Genomic DNA, 21,792 nt, shown 5'->3' with positions numbered 1-21,792 from the left:
CTGTTATGTATGAATTATGACTCAAAGTAGGATTATGAGTTTTGACACAAATTCTTTGTGCTGTCATTGGACAGATCAGACCTTCTGATCTTCTTTCAACTTGGCTTCTTAGTCATAAACTCACCAAAGCCCATGCTACATTTCAGCATCTTCTCTCGCTGGTTTCCACTAAAACAAGGTGGGGATTAGCACCATCCACCAACTCAGTGCTGGTAAAATCTGTTTGTGGCTGGCTAATTTTCCAAATATACAAAAACACTTTGGTGGGGAAACAATGAGCCTTGCTTCCGTCCTGCAGTGTAATTTGACTGGTAAAACAATGCAACAGACTTCATGGGAAATATTTAGGATTTTGGATGGTATGTTGTCCTCCGTCAGCCATGTCCACTGAGAAATGATAGTAGGTTTCCTGCCCTCAGCAGCAGCAGCAGCTTCCTCCACTGCTCCGGATCATTGTAGAGAATTGGCTGACATTCTTACCCAGAGCAGCTAGCAGTTCAACGCCTTGCTCAAGGACAGTCTGACAGGACACTTAGTCGTAGTTGGACTCATCAGCTGCTGCAGGACAGTCTCTGTAAGCACAAGTCCAGCCCCCCAGAATTTCCAGCAGACCCTGCAGCTTCTACCGGCGTGGCTGGTGGCGGGACTGGCGAGGCAGGGACGAGGGGCTGGAAGAGGAGGAAGGTGAGCAGGGCGACATGGATGCCAGGGAAGCTGAAGCAGCGGCGTCCTCGGCCTCCTCCAGCTCCCCTCCTCCGTGGAGCTCCTGGCTGACACTGGACTGTAAGGCAGCTGGGGTCAGCCACTCTTTGGGCAGGCAGCTCTGGAGGAATGGCACGCAGGAGCTGAAGTAGGCTAGGCGGTTGACCCAGCGAGGGATCTCCCTGCCACACAGGATCTGGTGAGGTAGTGGAAGAAAGAGAAAGAAAAAAAATAGTTCTTATAACAGCTGTCACAAACTTCTGCACTTTCAAATGATCTTTATTTTACACCAGAATGACACAGAACAGTGACTCGTACACATGTTCTGTTAATTAGTGTTAACATACTGTCTTTTAACCAGACTTATACTGCTAGGTGGCTCATCATTATTGCTCTTAGAAATTGCTCCTGACTTTTCATATCTGGAATAAAACATGGAAAGACTTTCCAGAAACCCCATGACCTGTGGCCATGCAGAGAGAGCAACATATGCCTCTACTGAAGCTGCTCAACCATCTAACTGACCAACTGCTCGTAGGTCTGGATGGAGGAAGACCTTTTGAGTCTTTGGTGGATTTCTCTCTCCCACTCTCCCTCTCTCTCTTTGTCTCACCTCCTTCCTTTTAACGACCAACAAGCAGGCACAGGCACCAACACTGTCAACGTAAGGGCTAATTATCACCATTTAGCGCTATACAAGTGGCTTCCAAGAAACTCAAAGAAGATTAATTGTGCTTTCATCAAAACATTCACCAAAGATGGTGATGATAGGGTGCTCTTTAAGATGCATGAACTGACAGGGGTGGTGTATTTAATTTTAACCACAAAAATCTCTCACAAAGCAGTTGATTTTTGCATGTTGTGCCAAATTATGTGCAGCCAGCAAATTATACTATATCTTATACCGGTTTACTATTTATATTTCTGCTGCAGTAACAGTTTCTAGGTTCACCTCCTTCAGAGATGAGTGTGTTTGTGATGGGAATACATCCAGGCTTTCTAAAATGCAAATCACTGAGGTTCGATGTATAAGGAGTATGCAGATCTCACAGATGAGCACAGCTTCAACAAGGAGGAGGAAACTGACATCCACTAGAGAGAAACAGCTAATCCATGAATATCACCTGGTGCAGCGTTTGGCTTAAAATAGTGTAGTTGAAGAATTCACACCGCAGTCATGTGGCGCCTTTTTCAGAAATGTCCCCTTTTACACACACACACACACAGACACACACAGACACACACACACACACACACACACACACACACACACACACACACACACTGTTTAAAATCACCACCACAAGCTGGCCTTGGCAGAACAGCTGTTTTTTTATGAACTGAGGGTGACGCCTGGTAAAAATAACTGACTCAAAGGCAAGAGAAGATAAAGAGAGGAGGTGAGAGAAGGGAGTAAAGTTGCATTGAGGTCATCTTCTCTTTTTTAAACCTTTCCTCCATGCAGGTCTCCTCGTACCTCCATTACTAGATGTTTTGGCCACTTCAGGGAAACACTGGCTGCAAACACAACACGTCTTGTTATCACCTTATAAAATGTTAGCAAACTCTGGCTTATTTACACATTGTTCCCACACGGAGCAGCATAAATATTTAGTTTGCTTCACCTGTGTCCAATCTACTTTTAAGTTGTTTTTTTTGTTTTTTTAGGTGCAAGGTCATTCCACTATGTTCACTAGCTAGTTGCTTTGCTTTATCTAAACTAAAACACTAAATCTGCACATTGTAAAACCAAAACAAAGAGCTGAAAGATGCTAAAGAGCTCCATGGCAACTGCAATATTGATGATACTAATCTTTGGTTTTATCACTATGAGTGACCCCTTTCACATAACACCCAATCCTGGTCCAACAGCTTTAATAGGAGTGATAGCTAATGACACATTACAGCAGAAGTCCCAATACTGGCACCAGTTTTGGCCACTTTTAGGAGCCGGAATGACACTCTTACTTCTTCAATCCTAAAAAAACAACAACCACAACGTACGCAAGAAAGGAGAAATCCACCCACTGACTTTTAAGGTTTTTGGAGACCACCTCCTGTACTCCAGTGCACAGTGGTATCATTCATTCCTCCTGTCTGTCTCTCAGATGAACAACAACACTGTGTACAAATGAATAATCTACCTACATAATGACAGCCAACATGTCAGCAGTACGTTGGTTTGCTTTTCAAAGAGGAGGACTGACATCAGCATCACGCACATCTGACGTCTGTTCATCTGAAGAAATGTACTGTCATGTGTGATCTTTCAAATCGGAAACAAACATCTATGTGTCCAATCAGTTTCTCCTCTGGCCTCTCTTTAACTCAACTGCTAATAATGTTACAGTGAACCTGAGAAATCCTGAGGGCAACACTGTCTCCCTATGGTAGTGTGTATATGTGTGTGTGTGTGTGTGTGTGTGTGTGTGTGTGTGTGTGTGTGTGTGTGTGTGTGTGTTTATATATATTCTGCCATATATGTGACTGTTGGGTTTGTGTCCGTGTTAATATAAATATTTGTTTATCAATTGAATATTTACCTTGAAATGTTTTATGTATATCTGTATATATGATTTGTGTGTGTGTGTGTGTGTGTGTGTGTGTGTGTGTGTGTGTGTGTGTGTGTGAGAGAGAGTGTGAGTGTTTGTGTGCGCGTGTGTTGCCAGCTGGCTCTGCATGTCTGGGCTTGTATCAGTGTGTCCTAATCCCCATCTCAGTGGTAGATGCTAACTGTAAGACTCCCTGCTCATTAGTCACACCAAGATAAGCCGATTTGGATACACACACACACACACACACACATTTTTTTTCTACACCTCATGTCATTTCAATTTAACAGCCAATGAGCCTATATCTGTCTTAACCTGCTGCAAACAGAACATGTGTGTGTGTGTGTGTGTGTGTGTGTGTGTGTGTGTGTGTGTGTGTGTGTGTGTACGTACTTCAGACAATGCTGAGGAGAAGTGGTTGCAGTTCTTGTGCATGAGGTGGTAGGCGTTGCCTTTGTATTCCTTCCCCATCTCCTCCACGATCCGCTCCACGTCCTCCTCCGTGAAGTCTGTGCTGCCCAGGACTATGGCTTCTCTGCAGAGACGAGGGTGCGGAGGCAGGTGTTACTACATATGATCATAAATACACTGACCAAACATCAAGAATGCCTTCAGGACATTGTTGTTACAACAAACAATTAAAATGCAGTTTGAATTTTTGCGTCATTGCCTACAGTTGAACACCTCTATATTTTCTGGCATATTAACAATGTAAAAACACAAATTCAACACACATTCAATTTAACAAACAAAAAATGTTGCTTTGGGTTTTAGGTTAACTTCACTGTGTTTGACTCAACTGCTATGTAACTGAACAGCTATTGGTCCAAAAATGTTCAGATAAAAGTGCTTAAAATGAAACAATGCTTCCAAATGTTTGAAAAAAATATAAAATAGTACAAAATGAGAAGGCTCATAACCCAATATAAACGTCCTCGTGTCTAAACCTTTACAAGTTAATTATACTGTCTACAGTTGTTCGCTGTGGTGGTTTGAACCAAATGAATTAAAGGGATACTTCAGATTTTTTGAAGTGGGGTTGTATGAGGTGGTTATCTATAGTCAGTGTATTACCTGCAGTAGATTTGGGTCGGCATGCTCCCAATTTTGAGAAGCATGGATGCTGAACAATGTACTGCTATAGACAGGGCCAGCAGCAAAATGTATTTTAGCCAACTGATAAAAATGTAAAAAATCTAATCTAATCTATCTAAAGTTTAAGTGTGCCCTATATTTAGAATATTTTCATTGGTTTACCTTGCTGTCAGATAGCCCTTTTTCTTTTGCACTACATTAGTTGTAACATGTATTCCTGCGCATGTTGGGCACTGTATTACACTGTAGATCATCTGTTTGGGTCAGAACGTGCATGCTTTGCACTGCATTAGAAAATGTAGTGCCAAAGGAAAGGGCGGTGTGACAGCAAGGTAAAGTGGTGAAAGTATTTTAAATATTGCGTACACTTAAACTGATATTCTGTCTATGTTTAGGTGGCTAAAATAACCCTGTTCACAGCAGTACTTTGCATACTTTCCATGGTTGTACTCCTGTCACTTCTCCAAACTGGGAGCAAATCTACTACAAGTAATAAACCGACTATAGATAACTACCTCATACAACCCCACTTCAGAAAATCAGAACTATCCCTTTAAAATGATTGAGCCTAAGAAGAACGACAAAACTGATTTATAAATTAGTTGTGATGCATAAATGTTAGAAAATGTCTCATTTAATATTGAATGTACGGACAATGCAAGGAAAGGTAAAAGGTAATAGGTAAAAGTCTTCTTTTCCAGATCAAAATGAGTTGTCACAGCTTGGTTGGTCTGTTCAGTAGGTGGATCAAAGTGGATCAAATGTTTTGTACTGATATCTGAACACTATGATTGCAGTTTGAGTGAGAGTTAGATATGCATTGCAGTGGATGATACACAGCCATTTGTCCCACATCATTTATACTTATGGTCTGCATGGAGACAGAAAGTGTGTGTGTGTGTGTGTCAGGGAGAGTCTGTGGAAAGCCACAGGGCAGGTCAACTAGAGCAGAAGTAATACACAGCAGTAGCACAGTAGCTCTGGGTAGACAGACACACAAACACAGACCCCTCTGGCTCATTATGGGATCATGGGAATCCAAAAACGTATTGAACCGGCTGGGTGCTTTACTCCCTCAGAACCAAAACAACGCTGAATCGGTTTGAGAGAAATACCTCACACCAATTTTTCTTTTAAAGACGTCATCTTGGGCTTTGGGAGTTATAACGTATATTTTTCCAACATTAATTGATGAAATGATAAATCAAGGATGTAATCAGCAATTAGCTACAGCCCTAATATGGACTGAGTATTTTTATTATTTTGTACATTCTTTTATGCAACATGTTTTTTTCCCCCCATTTCAAAGTGAGAACATGCAGTATCACATGAAGAGCAACATGAAATTCCACTTTTTTCCTGCTTTAATCTTCTGTTTTCTCTCACTGTGACTGTCCGAGTCAGCTGCCACTAACCGTGAGGAAATGAGTGTGAAATCAAAAGATGTCTGTCACATGCTGTACTCTCTCCATGCCCATGTTTTTTTTTTTTTTTTTTTTAAATCTCTCCTTCCTTTAGCAGCAGTAACCCGCAGTGATACCAGCCCACTGACTGAAGCCTGGTTGGTCCTATGTATTTCGGTGGGTAACCCATCAACCGAGCACAGCAAGGTGAAGGTGACAAGCTTCATGAAGGTGTAAAGGGCTTAGCATCATAAAGTGTGTGAGGGATTTTTTTGCGTCATGAGGGATATATTGTGTCATGTGTGTGTGCTTTAACATGTGACCTGTGACTGACTGACTGGATTACTGACTGTGATGAAGCAGCTCTCTAACTCACTGATGAATTACTCCACAACAGACATGAATGGAGGACATGTTCACACAAATACAGTCAGCACATACAGCACATTGCCTGCGAGGACATCGTTTTGTGTTGTGTGTGGATGGTCTGTGCCGACCCTTTGGACAGAATTTACATTGCACTGACCTTCGCAGCCTTAAGGACAAATAATTAGAGTTTAAAGGGCTTTGTGCAGCCGTCATGCACACACTGTACATGTGATCAGACATTTGGGCTGCAGGTGGATGTCTGTGTAAACCCTCGTGGACATGGGCGAATGACAAAATGTACATCATGCAAACCCTCACAGCTATGCAGACTTGATAAGTACAGTTCATGCTTGACTGCTGGACAATGACATATTGATTTTCAATACTTGTGCACATGCGTAACAGGGATTCTACACATGTATGTTAATATTAATATGTTCAGTTACTTACTTGAACTTAAAGGTCTCCCCAAGTTCAGTTGCATCACCCGGTGTAATCTCAAAGATCCCTGAGAATGGGTACGGATGTCCGCCATAGGCAAACTCTAAACACACACACACACACACGCAACATTTGAATTTGTATATTTATTTCAAACATGAGAATAAAGACAGATAAATACTTTTAAAAAAGGAGAACAAACAAAACAAGACTAACAACAAAATGAGTAGGAAGAAGTATACTTTTCTACATTTCTACCCCTTTCTCACAACTCTTTCTTTACCTAATATATAATTAATTAACTATCAAACATTTACCTAAATACCTAAATACCTAATTACCTGCGGTCAAAACATGGATTAACCAACCTATTAACAAACCCCTTCATGCATAAAAACACATATGTCAGCACCATACACAAAGTCTCTCTTTGACAGATAACATTTGTAAATAATTCCTAACCAGTCAGGCTTGTAAGTGAAGATGCTGACATTGCCATTTTTTTATTTTGAATGTAAAAAAAAAGAAAGAAAAGAAAAAGCATCTTTTCTGAAACACCACCCTCAGACAGTGGACCTGAGGCCTGTAGGCGGTGTCGTATGTCTAGGTAACCTTACCTCTTCCATAGATCTCAATCCCTGAGTGAAAGACTCCGATGCCCAGAGTGCTGGTGAACTCATTGATCCAGTACTGGAGACAGAAAGAAGAACAAACAGAGGCCGATTAAGAAAAAGATAAAGTACGTAAAAATAATGTCTTTGGATCTATTCAGCACTCAATTTTTAAACTTTTAAACTTTTAGACCTGATGCGCACAAATATCGTCACACTGAATTACCCTTTCCTTCTTATCAATCACTCATAGTGAGCGTTTTGTTAACACTCGACCATCTCGTGATCTGAGCTGGCTGAAATGAGATCTGTGAGCCTCTGATGTTTACACAAGATCCCCTACACACACACACACACACACACACACACACACACACACACACACAAACATACAGAGAGAATACAACACACACCGAAATCAATAATTGATTCCAGTACTACTGATCTCTGACGTAACCTTCCATCTTCTCAGTAATGCAGTCTGTCTAATATCCCATGGCTACAAAGCTGATTGGCCAGGCTGTTGCTAGGCAGACTGTCTGTGAAAATGATTTATTATCACAGAGGGCAGAGAGTCATGTGACACCTCAGGATAACTCAGTAAATCTAAAAAGGGTTGCACTGACTTGAACTGCCAGATTGATGCAGGGGCCAATACTAACTCTAATAAGTGGATCTGAGTACCGTGCAGTGCCTTGAGATAAGTTTTATGGTGATTTGACATTATATAAATGAAACTGAATTGAATCTGACATCTAAATTCAGTGTTTCTGCTATCACTTACATTCATTAAAGTATAGATTCAGATATATTTTACAAGTCTGTCTGTCTTATAATACTGGAGTGCCAAAATAAATTGTCTTTCAGTTTCTGTGTTATTTTCTCCCCATTCTCCGAACACCCACTCCTACTCAACCTCTGATTGTCTCTGACGCTGATATTCTTACCCTAACCCAATCATCTCACTCGTTGTGCCTAAACCTAACCTACGCAGGCAACAAGTACTATCCAATCAGAGGTAGAGTGGGGGTGGGAAAAAAACATAATGTGAATGAAGTTCCTCGGATACATCCCGGAAGTTGATGGTATCCGGCTTTTAATACTCAGGATGTGCTCAGAGGAAATTCTGGAGTGATATTTTATGTTTAAGGTTTTGATCACCTGAGTAATTTTACAGTCAATATTTGGGTAAAAACCTGCTCCAACCCTTTATTGGAGTGTTTTTGGGGTTGATCTCCAGCTGTTCTTCCCTGACTTTCTTCTGCCTTTGTGTCTGACATGAAACCTACTTTGTGTTCAGTTCTGAATGAAACAAGCGATGAAGAAACAGGTGACAGAGATTTCCTGTCCTGAGAGATCCTGAAAGCACCTTAAGCAGCACAGCAATTCATGGTATCATATTTCCTCATATGAAAAAAAGAAAAAAAAAATACTACAATGAGTTCCACATGTGAGGTTTAAAAAAAAGAGGGACTCCATTATTGGATTGATAATCAGTATTTGAAGAAAAAAGTCAGATAAGTATATCCATAAAATGTACAATATATTGCAAAATCACCTAAACAAAGAAACAGGGTGCTCTTCTTAATGCATGTTTCTGTCTGTCTGCACACATTGCCAGTGTTCATCCAAATTTGCAGATAAGCCTCATGTGAATTGAACAGTGTAATTAATATTCATCAACACGGGTGTGGTATTGCATCATATTTTCAAGGCTTTTGTCTCCATCTTTTACCCCCCAGAGATCCTAAAATATGTTCCAGATTGATTTGATTTAACAACAAGTCGGTCGGCGCTGATCATAAATTACATGCTTGTTTTTACTGTTATAAATCCGGGGCTGAATCAGGTGGATGGGGGGGTAACGTGTGCTGTACACAGTTCTCCTTCATATTCAAAGAGCATTTGCATTGCAAAACATATTCAGCACCATGATAACAACCTGACAACCACAGGAAGCTACTATAAACTATTCCCTAACTTCCTGTCTCTAATGCAGACATGTAGCTGCACACAATCAGTGGTGGCAGAGCTGGCGGCATTCACGACACATCTGCATTGCAAATTGTTCCCTCGGCACATTGTGTGCAACAGTTTAAACACAAAGTGTGATCTTAAGATAATGAGGACTCTGTGTCGGGCCTCTGGCTGTTTGTGTTACGATCCAGACACAGCAGGTCTGATCAGTGAGACGAGGTTAAAAATGTTTTCTTCTGAGCATTTTTTTTCACATTTTACAAAAACATGATCAGGACCCTGCAGCTTGAGCTGTTTAGCACTGGTTCCAAATAAAATTAGGTAATAATTAAAGTTCATGCTGCTACTGAATGCTGGCGAGTAAAATCTCACAGTCACACTTTGACAAAAAAATAAAACAAAAGCAGCACAAATCTCACTGTGATGGATTAACTATCTTTATATTTAAGATCAAATTTAACCAGCGCACACTGAAATGTCTTCACTCTGACTTTATTAGGAGCAAACAACATGTTTCGCCTGCTGAGCCGCTGAGTGAATCTGAAGGAGCTACAGACAAAGCACGCTGTTCACTTCTAATAAAGTCAAAGTGAAGTAATTTCAGTGTGCGGTGGTTAAATTTGATCTTCAACTAACGTGTCACAGCGACCGGCCAGCGCCTGACTGAAAACACCAGCTGAGCATGAAGCTTTCTGTTCATCTTTATAGTTAAGATTTGATTCTCTGCAAGTTGATATTCATCTTCTACATGAACAAAAGAGGCAGGAATAATTTTATAAATCTAAAAACAATTAAAAACGGCTTTAAAGTAATAAATAAATATGGGCTTGGCTTGAACTGGGCTACATAAACTTACACAACAATCCAGTAATGTTTCACCTGACAGCAGGATTCCTTTTGGACATGTAAGCAAACCCTGACGTTCCAGTGAGTCACATACTTGAACTTCTAATTGCTTCTTCCTGGGAAACAGTGACTGTTAAATGATGACCTCATGCTGCTCTGGTCCAGGCAATAAAAATCATCATTAATTTTTCAGGTGTCCCGCTGTTGTCTCAACTCAAACTGCCTTCCTCTACATACTAACAGCCCATAGATATACACTTAAGATTAACCCCTTGATGACCTGTCTCAAGAGAAGACACATAAAAGGAAGTAATGATACCATTTCAAAAGGACATTAATGGGTTTGTCTTTGCTCTTCTGTGGCAGCACTTAGTGAGATAAATGTATCCTTACATTCACACAGCTCCAGACAGCAGTACCATGTCAGCCCTTGCAAGTAATTATTGGTCACACATCTTGATAAAACCTGACCTGAATGAGCGCAACAAACAAGCATGGCAGGTAAAGGTGAGTCATCTGTCTCAGAGAGGAAGGCAAAATGATGAATGTGGACTTCAGTTTTTAGAGACTAGAGTCTGTGTTTTAATGATTTAATTAGTGAACTCCCTGTACTTGTTTATAGGATAATGATTAGCTCAGATATGAATATTTATGCCTCCAAGTATTTTGTCATTTTGGAATAAATTCAGTAAATTCAATTAATTAGAGAAAACATAAGATGGCTGAGCTCATGTGACATTTCAGTCAAGTGTGTCACACATGCAGAATATGTGTGTTTCCTGACCTACATAAGGTTTAGACACACACACACACGCATACACACGAACACACAAAGATAGCAGGAGTGTGGTTTTATTGTTTGTGACAATGTTTACCAAAATAGAGAAAGTTCTATTTCAGATATATTCTTTTTAAAAACCTTAGCCGCACATATTTTTCCTAGTTTTATAAATGTTGCACTTAAATTTCATAAATCAGCTACATGTGTCTTCTGAGAGGGGTAGTGGATGAATTAATTAGCTTAACACCCCGTCAAGTTTGGGCAAAATGTTTTGTTGTCAACTCCAGAGGGCTCAACATAAAGTCCATAAAGTACGACCTTTTAACATCGCCAGAATTTACTTTATTCTATGTCACTATGCAACATATACGAGGGTTTATTCATATCATCGAGGCTGATTAACTAACAATTCATCAATAAACTTTTCGGTCTATGAAATGTGGTAAAAAATATCTTTTTTTGTCACCAAAACTATATTTTTGGGTGCGCAGGTGGTTGAGTGGTTAGAGCGCATGCCATATACGCAGCTGACCCCGGTTCGAATCCTGATCGGAGGTCCTTTGCTGCATGTCACCCTCCCTCTCTCTCCCATGTTTCCTGTCTGTCTACTGCTTAATAAAAGGCGTCTATGCCAACAAAATCTTTAAAAAACTATATTTTTCAGTAGTTTTAATGAATTTCTTATTTGACACTCGCCCATGTTACAATTTTTGGAGTAATTAGGGAGTTAAAGAGCAGATAAAGTAAACACAAAGTTTCTAGAACTGTAAAGTCCTTTGTTTACTACATTGTTGAGTATTGTCTTTTTAATCAATGCAGTTATTAACTAATTAGCAATCATCATGCACAACAGAAAGTCAGTAAATATTTACCTTTGAGAAACTGTAACCTGAACATTTGGGGCAATTTTGGTTAAAAAACAACTAACAATGAAACAATCCATCAAAAATGAAAACTATTTCCTCATTAATTAATCGAATTTATGTTTTAGCCATCTGACCGTGCAGTTTCTAACCACTGCTAAGACCTTTCAACCAATTTATCTCAGGAGGGGTTTTTTTTTTAAACTGAGCACAAATGTCATTACTGAAATCCTATTTGTAGCAGTTTTGTGGTTGTTTCACTGAGTGTGAGGATAATAGGCGTCTGTGTCTACAACAGCTGGTTCTCAGTGTCTGAACAGAGGCCGCGGCGGCTGCTGTAATCTTCTGAATCTGCTCGGGAGTTTTTCTTCACTGCTTCAGTACTTTATCCAGGGGCTTTTCCTAAGAAGGGAGAGCTTTGAAGAGATTCAGGTACCGCGAAACCTGTCCAGAAAAGTTAAGACTCAAAGCATCCAGACAGCATTTGAATTGCAACATAAACTCACAGCCACAACCTACGTTTTATACAAAGGAAAGACTTTAACGTGAACAGAAGCTTATTCTGCTGTTGCACCAACTCTAAATCCCTCTGAGCAGAGTGTCAGACACTCAAACACAGTGTGGCGAGTCTGTGTGTGTGTGTGTGTGTGTGTGTGTGGTAAAAATATTTTAAGTAAGCTAATCTGTGGGGGGAAAAAGCAGATTGCTAGCCTGTCTGCTCACAGGATTAACAAAGAAAGCTAGTTTCGGACAATACTCTTCCTCTTCCTCCTCCTCCTCTTCCTCCTCCTCCCACCCAGAGGTGAATAAGACTCTTATCTTATCCCTCATTACTTTGAAGCTCGTTAAAACCTGCCTCCTCCTCCTCCACAGCACAGACAGGAGGCTGAGTGTGTGTGTGTGTGTGTGTGTGAGAGAGCATGACAGCAAAGTTGTGTCTTTATGAATGAATTAAAAGATAGAAAGAAGGGAGGGAGGGAGAGAAAGAGAGAGAGAGATGAATGAACAAAGAGAAACTGGATACCGCTGTTAAATGCCTGTATACTTATTCATCCCACACCACGCTGTACATCTGTGCAGCAATTCATTCTCTCAGTAGAATCTCAGGATTATGTGAAACAGAAAAGTCAGCGAGGAGATGCTGAGTGTGTTAAATTTTATCATGAGCATCACCGCTTTGAAACTCTGTAGCTAAGCTGACTGAAACCAAACTGAAACCTAAAATACACAGTGAAGGAAGGAAACTGCTACCAGACACAAGCAAAGCAAATGTTGATAACGTTGTGTTCAAGTATGTCAGTAATTTATAGTATGCTCTCACTCTAAATTAATGAAGGTATTTTTGGCCACAGCATTACTCTTATTAGGCAGCTCTGTTCTCAGCGCCTAGATCAAAAAGTTAATTTTGGATGTGGTACAACAACAGATAAGATTAGACGTGTTGAAACCCAGAGAGTTGATTTACTCCAGCAATTGATCATGAGACCAAATTTAAAAAAAGATGAAATGAGGACGCCTTGGTGCCAAACAGGATGTACCGCAGTGTTTTAGAAAAGAAGTTGAACACCTGTTTAAATTCTTATTAAATAAAACATTAACTTTCATGTCTAACTAAATATAAACTAAAACTAAACTGATCACTAGATGAGATGCGGGAGAGGTTTACTACCTCACCTAAACTATTTCTTGTGATATAAAAACTATTTCAATTATTTATCTTTTCAATCATTTTCAAGGAACTATGCCAAATGTTTAATAGTTTCTGTGTTCTGAAATGTGAGTAAGTAAATTGAATATTTTTGGATTTTGGACTGTAATTCTGACATCTATCGACATCACCCTGTGCTGTAGCATATTGTGATAATTATTTAATATTAGAGCAGATGAAAATTAGCGATATATTATAGTATACATTTTTTATTAGGGTTATTATTCAACCCTAAATGACCTGTTTGAGTTTCTAGCTGACTTCTGTCTGTGCTTCTGTTGTGTGAAGGATTATCGAGAGCAGACATGCAGAAGTTCCTCCCATTATATTAAACTACACCTGCAGTGGATGCTGTGGTGTCCCAGCATGCTTAAGTTCACTCCTAACTTACTGATTTTGTCTTGGCACATTAAAACTGTGACCTGCCCTGCTGAGTGTATCTACTGTAGCTACATGTTAGCGTTAAACCTAATACCCCCTAACACTAACACACACACTAACACACACACGCTCACGTACAACAGATCACAGAGCCGGCTGGCAGGCAGACAGGTGGTGTGCAGATAATGCTGTCTCATTAAAGCAGCGTACTAAAGCACTCAGAGCTGGCCGGGAAATCCACTTAGCAGAGAGATGGAAGCAGGACGGCGGGGGAATACCTGACAGAGCGGGAATAGTGGTAGAAGAAAGGGTGGTAGGGGAGGGTGTCTTCTCTTGTCTGTGTACATATTCTTGAAAGTCATGTGACACATTTATTCTCAAACAGGAAGATGAATTAGCCTTTTTGAGTACATTTTGAGTTCAGTGTCTTACTGAAATATCTGCAGGTAGATTCACATGTGGCCTAAAAATGACAGATATTCTCGTTTTGTCACGTTTCAACTCAACCCGCAAAGCAGACTGTTCTTCATTTAGCACTAACTGTTCATTACAACACCGTGTTTCAACTGTCTTGCCCTTAATCTGATCTTTACAGCTTCCAGACTTCCTCTTAAGACTACAGCGAGCCACTCCGTCAGTCATTAAGCCAGTTAATGAGGCATAATTTAAACAAAATAGTCTCCTCATTCACTTCAATGAGTCCAGTATGTTGGTGCAGGGGAGTAATGCTGCAACTCAGGGCAAAAGTAAGTAAGTATTGCTGTAGCATGTCCTTCCAGCAACACACTGACTTGGTCAATAAAATGCACAATGCACATACCACACAGTATTGTACTAATACTACTACTTACTTACCACACAATGGCTGAGATAGAGAGGAAAATTACTGCTGACATAATACAATTTTAGAGCTGGTGGATATGGCTTCATGGGAGTAAAACCACAGAGCAGTTTTCTTTGTGTCTGATAAGCCTTTAAAGTTACAAGCGTACTGTTCAACCAGGATTTCCTTGTGTACTTTTACTTTTGCCAACACCTGCAGTAACATGCACACAACAGCATAACATTTGAATCATTAAGGAAACAGCTTGACAATTTAAGGGAAATAAATTCATCAGCTTCCTTGCCAAGAGTTAAATAAGAGGCTTGCTGCCGCTCACGTGTCTTCATGTCTTGAGGTATGAAGCTAAAGCTAGGAGATGATTAGCTTAGCTTAGCATAAGGACTTAAAGTACAGCCGACAGGAAAAGGTAGCTGGAAATTATGTCTAGTAATTAACATATTTTAACATAAAAGTAAAGAAAAGTTTTATATTTTGGCACAGCAGACGGACCACAGATGTATTAAGGAGAGCTGGGTACTGTATTACAAGATGGTGCCCCAGTCATTTGCATTAATGTTGCTTAGTGGTACATGTGCCAGAAAAAAAACGCAAAAACCCCATCATGCATCCAGCTTTCAGGCATAAATGAGCCAGATGCTCTGCACCTTTCCACATTTTTAGGGCCCAGAGAGCGTGAGTACTCCAGCCCTCCTCCAGCCGAGGTGGTATGCGTGACTGAGACTTCTGCCGGTTGAGCTGAGCTGGCTTCCTGTTGGCTCCCTGCACGCATTAATGGACTTCTGATCATGTAAACAGTCATTTTTGAAACTTATTATTCACTTTTTACAGACACTTCTTTAAGCAACAATTGTCTATGGGGGAGTAAATAAAATGAAGTTGAAAAATCACTTCCCAGAGCCTTTCCTGGCAGCTTAGACCAGGCACAATGACTTCCTACTTACCTCCATACTTAGCAGGACAGACATGAGAGCTGTATTGATCTTCTTATCTAACTCTCAGGCAAGAAAGTGACCAAACATGTTTCTCAGAATGTCAAACTGTTGCTTGAACCCCCGTCAATCAATAGTCAGAGAGGACTATTGATTGACGGGGGTTTATGTGTGTCGGCCTGCCTCACTGTCAACAGAAAGTCAGTCTACAAACTTACTCACAAAGTGACTCAACTTGTCAAGAAAGCAAATCAATGGGACTGATCTTTATGTCAAAACCAGATAAAAATGTTGCAGGAAAATTGTAAAAACATTAGGCAGCCCTCCATCACCCCCTTTTCTTTTCTGTAAGTCAGTCATTAACCAACCAGGAGGCCACAAGCATGAAGCCAGTCAAGCAGCCAATCATCCAAACCTCAGTTTTCCTAAAAAGTAGTCGTGTCTGAACAACAGTGCGATCAATACACACAGGAAGTGTTTCAACCAGAGGAATGAATGAATGGACCGCAGCCACTGTCTCATTGTCTTTAGGGCTGAAACTCCATTGTGAACAAGCCAAAATCGTATTTCCCACAGTAACGCACACACACACACACACACACACAAACATACATCAACAATATGCACGGACGTACACACACAAACCACAAAATTCCTTCAATAAGTAACATGTACACACACATTCCAGTCTCACTCACTCACACACACACACACACACACACACACACACACACACACACACACACACACACACACACACACAGGCATAACTTGTATTTAAGTGCACAATTAACCCTTACATACTGTTTAGGGTTTAATTTGACCAAGTTTTACATTTGAGATAAGAAAACACACCTTAAAAACTTTTCTTTTAGCCAGAAAGGTAATAACTTTTCCTCATGTGACCCAGAATATACAAAAAATTGGAAATATGACTGGTTCAGAAATGATTTATGGAGACTAATAAAGAGGGGATATTGTGAAGAGTATGTAAGGGTTAAGTACAGTAAATGCAAGTTCAGCCTCTGTATGAATGTGTGTGTTAAATACAGTATGGATAAGTAGCCTCTGTAAGCCTTCGTGTGTAAAAGTGTGCAGAAGGTCAGCGCAGCCGCATTCACATATGAATGGAAGTAAGACACTAATGTGAACAGTAAGTCAAGTGAAAAAAATGAGAGGAAGTAAAAGAAAGAGGGGGTGGGGGAGGGGAGGAAAGACAGAGAGAGGAGGTAGTAGGAGAGGAAAAAGGAAAAAAATGGAGGGTGTGACAAGGAGGGGGGGGGGGGCGAAGCAAAAGAGAAAGAAGGAAGGAAAAGAGGAAGGAAGACTGGAACAAATGCTGTGATGAAGTGGGGGGATATTAGCAGGAAAAGTGCTTATCAAAGCCAAACACTGATTTAACACAGTACATTATGCTACTATAGTTAAGTGACTATATAGCTCTCAATGTTAATCCACATGAACGTCCTTAAACATGCCAACCCTTCGGTCTGTGATGACACACCAGCCAATCAGCTAAAAAAGAGCACAACAGCAATAAATCAGAAATCAGATGCTGGATATTGATTTTAGGGATTAAACAAAAACAAAAAAAAGAAACAAGGAACAAAAAGATTGGTGCCACTAATGGAAAGTTGTGAAATGAAAAAAAATGTCCTCTTCCTGTTTTATAACCCTAACCCTAACAAGATAATTCCTATTTTTAAGTGTAATGTGTCCACCATTGGGGGACTCCATATCAATCAATGATTCATCAACAGATCCATTTCCAGGACCCCCACCCTCCCCACTGACTCACCCCCCCTCCCACCCTGCATGGTGACAACATCGTGACTCAAATTCAGCCTCACTCTGTAACAAAGAGACAACGCTGCACATTTCTCTCGTTCTGAAAAGCAGAGTCAGTTTACTTTCACATCCACTTGTGGTTCACATGCAGTCTAATGTTTTCCTGTTGTTTTGGTCCAGAGAGTAACGAAACCCTTAAAGAGCAAAAGCAACACTGTAGTTTGATCCAGACTAACAAACACAGATGAATGAACATAAAAGGAAATGTATAAAAAGACATTGTGACTCCACTGTTTCATTCATTACTGGTAATATTTCACCTCTGTCACTGTCCTTGTTTTGGCTACAACTGCTTAAAAAAGTCCAACGGGGACTATTTTTTGCTCCACTCCTAATATGGAAATCAAGTGTTATCAAGACAAGGCGACATGTGTGAGGAAGGCTGTGTTTGAGTCAGCTGAGGGTTTCAAGTTGTTTTTCATTCTTAAAACCTTTTACACTGCTTTCCTCGAGCCTAATTTGAAAATATGTGTTTTAATTAATGCATTTTTGGAGCTGTGTGATGTGAATAAAGCTCTGGTTTAACAATAAAAAGGTCTTTCCAAAAGCACTTTGTCAAGAAAGTGTTTCTCATAGTTAATTCAGCCTCACTCTGCCTTGATTCAATGTGTATTTTGCTGGAAAATAACTTAAAGAGAAATGGTGAACCAGTTTCAAAAAGGTGAAATTGTATTAAAATTCAAGATTGAAGAGCTTTTATTGTCACAAAGTAACAAAGCCGATGGCATCCAGTCAAATTTGGCTTCTTTGGGCTCTAGTTGCAGTTAGATTATACACAAAAATCTTTATTAAGAATTAAGAAAAAAGTAATATATTGCTCATAAGTGACAACACACAACAAAGTGAGTGGAGTTTGGTGTTGTGAATGTATGCTGAATTGAAAAGTGATACAGTAATCATTTGTTAAAGAGCTTTGAGCTTTGAATTTCCTTCTTTGCATATCTGCTGATAATAGGAGTTGGTAAGATATACTGATAACAGCAAAGGAGGGTTTTCCTCACTGAATCTCGAACCCCAGTCTCCCAGTCTACGGACGAGTGCGTTAATCAGTCAGCTGATGGGTCAACCCATTGGCCACGGGCCATCGCATCAAGTCATCCGTGGTCGTTACACTACAGGAAGCTTTATCCAGCTTCCTCATGCCTGTGGGCGAATACGCCTCTGATGGCTTTGCGGTCTACGTATCCCACTTCTGACACCAATGTAACAGTGAAGAAGGGTTCCTACACCGGGTCTCAAACTGATGACTCCATCAACCAGTCAGCCAAAGGGTCAACCAGCCTACCAAGGGCCAGTGCGTAGGGCTGGGTATCGTTTCTAATAATGACGATACTGTACCAGAATCAATCCAAGTACCCTTTCTATTGATACCGATGCCAACCGAGTACTGTGAATAGAGCCATTAAATTAAACCACAGACGGGTCATAGCTGCTGTGGCAGTGGACCAATTACATGTTGAAGAACGCTTGCATTGATTGGCTGTGAGCAAGTACAAATACCCATACGAATAGTCATATTTTCTAGCTCTGGGTGCAAAAAGGTATTACTTGACGGTAGACGTTCGGATACTATTTGGTACCAATTTATTTCATACTCAGCTCTACCAGAACGTCTAGTCATCTTTGGTCGTTGCAGTATCGTGATATGAGACTAGATATCATTTTAGATTTATGATATCATTATATCGTGATGTGGCATAAGTGTTATCTTCTTCTTTTAAGCATTTTGTCATCATACCTACCTACATTACTGATAGTGACAATTTATCAAAAATCTCATTGTGTAAATATTTTACTAAAGCAGCAATAGTCATGACTACAATATTGTCGTAATATCAATATTAACATATTTAGTAGAGAGCTCCAAACACGTTGATTTTGATATTGGCCTATCAAAGATATATATATTTTCAATATTTGTCGATATTTTTTAAAATAATGCTTTAAGGTTATATAGGCAGTGTTTTATACATGTATATATTTGATTCTTTTTCTCAATTCAAGTACATACATTCATGTTTTTTTTCAAATTATAGTTGATAATTATTATTAAATGATAAGTGAAGTTGACTATTTTTGTTAACTGGTGTTACTTATTACAATAAGGTTTATTCCTAGTGGAAATATGTCTTCATTACGTGTCTTTGTCACAAGTGATAACCACATTTGATGGATAATTATAAAAAAGAATAAAGTGTGTATTCATGTATATATTCTGTAAGTATATATCAGCTGGGAATTATTTTACTCCCTAATATCGGTATCAGTATCGGCCACAAAAATCTTTTATCGGTCGGGCTTGGTCAAGAAACATCCTGATATTATTGTCCATATGGTCCATATGATCCATATGGTCCATCTGGTCCAGCCCAACATTAAACCATCTTTTTTATATCAGAGTTTGTCGTTGTGTCCACACATTGTTGATACAAACAAGGATCTCAAAGAAGTGCAAAAAAAGCATCTTTAACCAATCTGTTTCTTTCTACTCACCATATCATAGACATTTAGGATGATCGGCTCGTTGGCCATCACTGGCATCAGGCTTTTATCTCCCCCCTACTCCTTTTTACGTCCCTTCTTCTCTGCTTCTCTCTCCCCCCCTACCCTTTTATTCGTCCCTTCTTCTCTGCTGGTCTTCCTCCTGTACACTGCCCCCACGATACGACTCCTTCCTCCGGTGAGGAGATACAAGCCCTCGCCCCAAAAATAGACCTTATTCCTCCTCCACTTATTCCTGGCACATTGACGACCGATGATCAGCTTGATAATTCACAACCCGGGTGTCAAAAAAAACAAACATTTGACTCGCTTTGTCCAAATATCACCCTCCTCCTCCTCCACCAAAAAAAACTGTCTTTACAAAAGCAAGTTTTTCTCCTCTGGGGCTTTTCTATACGGGAAAAGGCGCAGTTTCATTTCCCACGAACGAACCATTCAGCGAAATGACTTCATGTTGAGAAAGCAAAACGTAATTTCCTCAGAAAGAGATGACTCTCTTCTTCTCCATTATTGGCTAGCTAAAGGTGGCGCTGAGAGAGTGGGAGACAGTGACAGTGAGAGTGAACAGATCTGAACTGAGCTGAGCGATGACTCTTCACTAGATTAATCAACCTTTGCTGCTCCTGAGCATTATGGGTAATGTCGTTTTTAAGTTAAATACATTAACCGTTATCGCCTGCCCATTACCACTACCCATTTTGACATTTGAAAGCAATTAAGACGTGAACGCCTCATCAGTTATTTAATAAACTGGTGATTAATCCTCAACTGAGCTTTCAGTTTTTACTCTTTTTGTTAATGGAGAAAAAGTATTTACACTTACACGCTTTCAATTCATTAATTAGGATATTAAATGTGAATTAACAGTATTGAACGGTGGGTTTTTTGAATTTTTTGAATACATATGAAACCAGCTACACAAAAACAGTTTTTGAAAGTTAAAATATTTCCATTGTTTTGCATAATCTGAGTAAGGCGTCACATTTCTAGCTAAAAGAAATTACCACATCCCTATTACCCATTACCACAGGCTGGCACTTCTTATATAGCCCTATTAGCCCATGCAACTCCAACCTGGAACTGTGCAATACATACTGCATACTGTGCCTTAACATTATAATATATTTTAATGTATTTAGTGTTTATATTGTGTAGGCTACTTATTTATTGTGCACTTATTTATTCTTTTTGACAATAACATTTCTTATGACTTATGTCGACATTTGAAAGCAATTAAAAATACACCCTAAAAGACATCAATTGAGCCTGAAATGTTATGGCTTGTAGTGGCCCAGAAAACACAAAAATGGAAATGTTTCAAAATGATGTATTTTTTTGTGTAGAGCTGTAGTGAATCAACACTGACCCCTGTTTTGATATCTATATTCTGTTATATGCTTAGGCCTATTCCTATGAGGTGTGTGTTTGAGGGTGTGTGTGTGTTATTTTGTGTGGGTATGAATACATTTTCACAAGTAAATGTAATTTAGTTACACTTTATTTTCTCAGTAACTGTACCGGATTAAAATGATAAATTTGAGGGGTTGTGAGATGATTAATGGGAGAGGAAAGAAGAACAAAGTTCTGATACACAAATCTGTTTTCAGTTTTTGGACTTTTTCTCTAATCTTTGATTTTTGGTGAAATATTGGATTATTTGTACTTTATTGAAATGAAACCAAATGAGAAGTTAAGAGGGAATAAATCACTATTTGGTGTCAAATCTTCATCCTAAAAGTAACTAAAGCTGTCAAATAAATATAGAGGAGTAGAAAGTATAATATTTCCCTCTGAAATGTAGAGGAGTGGAAGTATAAAGTAGCATCAAATGAAAATACTCAAGAAAAGTACAAGCACCTTAAAATTGTGCTCAAGTACAGTACTTGAGTTAATGTACTTTCCACCACTGATTTTTAATGGCTCAGCTCATCATGTATTAT

At 39.6% G+C, this 21,792-nt stretch overlaps 1 protein-coding gene across 1 annotated transcript; it reads right to left on the bottom strand.

Annotated features, from left to right (window-relative positions):
- Window positions 1-485: 485 nt before the first annotated feature.
- On the bottom strand, window positions 486-19,897 carry desi2 (desumoylating isopeptidase 2). Its single transcript, XM_053333145.1, has 5 exons — window positions 19,844-19,897; window positions 7,180-7,252; window positions 6,572-6,665; window positions 3,648-3,789; window positions 486-898 (listed from the first exon to the last, which is right to left on the bottom strand). The coding sequence occupies exons 1-5, from the start codon at window positions 19,889-19,891 to the stop codon at window positions 623-625; spliced, it is 633 nt and encodes a 210-aa protein (XP_053189120.1). The 5' UTR covers window positions 19,892-19,897; the 3' UTR covers window positions 486-622.
- Between the last annotated feature and the right edge of the window lie 1,895 nt (window positions 19,898-21,792).

The sequence above is a fragment of the Scomber japonicus genome, chromosome 14 (genome assembly GCF_027409825.1).
Source record: "Scomber japonicus isolate fScoJap1 chromosome 14, fScoJap1.pri, whole genome shotgun sequence".
In the NCBI taxonomy this organism is placed as follows: domain Eukaryota; kingdom Metazoa; phylum Chordata; class Actinopteri; order Scombriformes; family Scombridae; genus Scomber; species Scomber japonicus.
The sequence above is the reverse complement of the archived record's forward strand: the minus strand, read 5'-3'. Positions and strand labels throughout refer to the sequence as shown.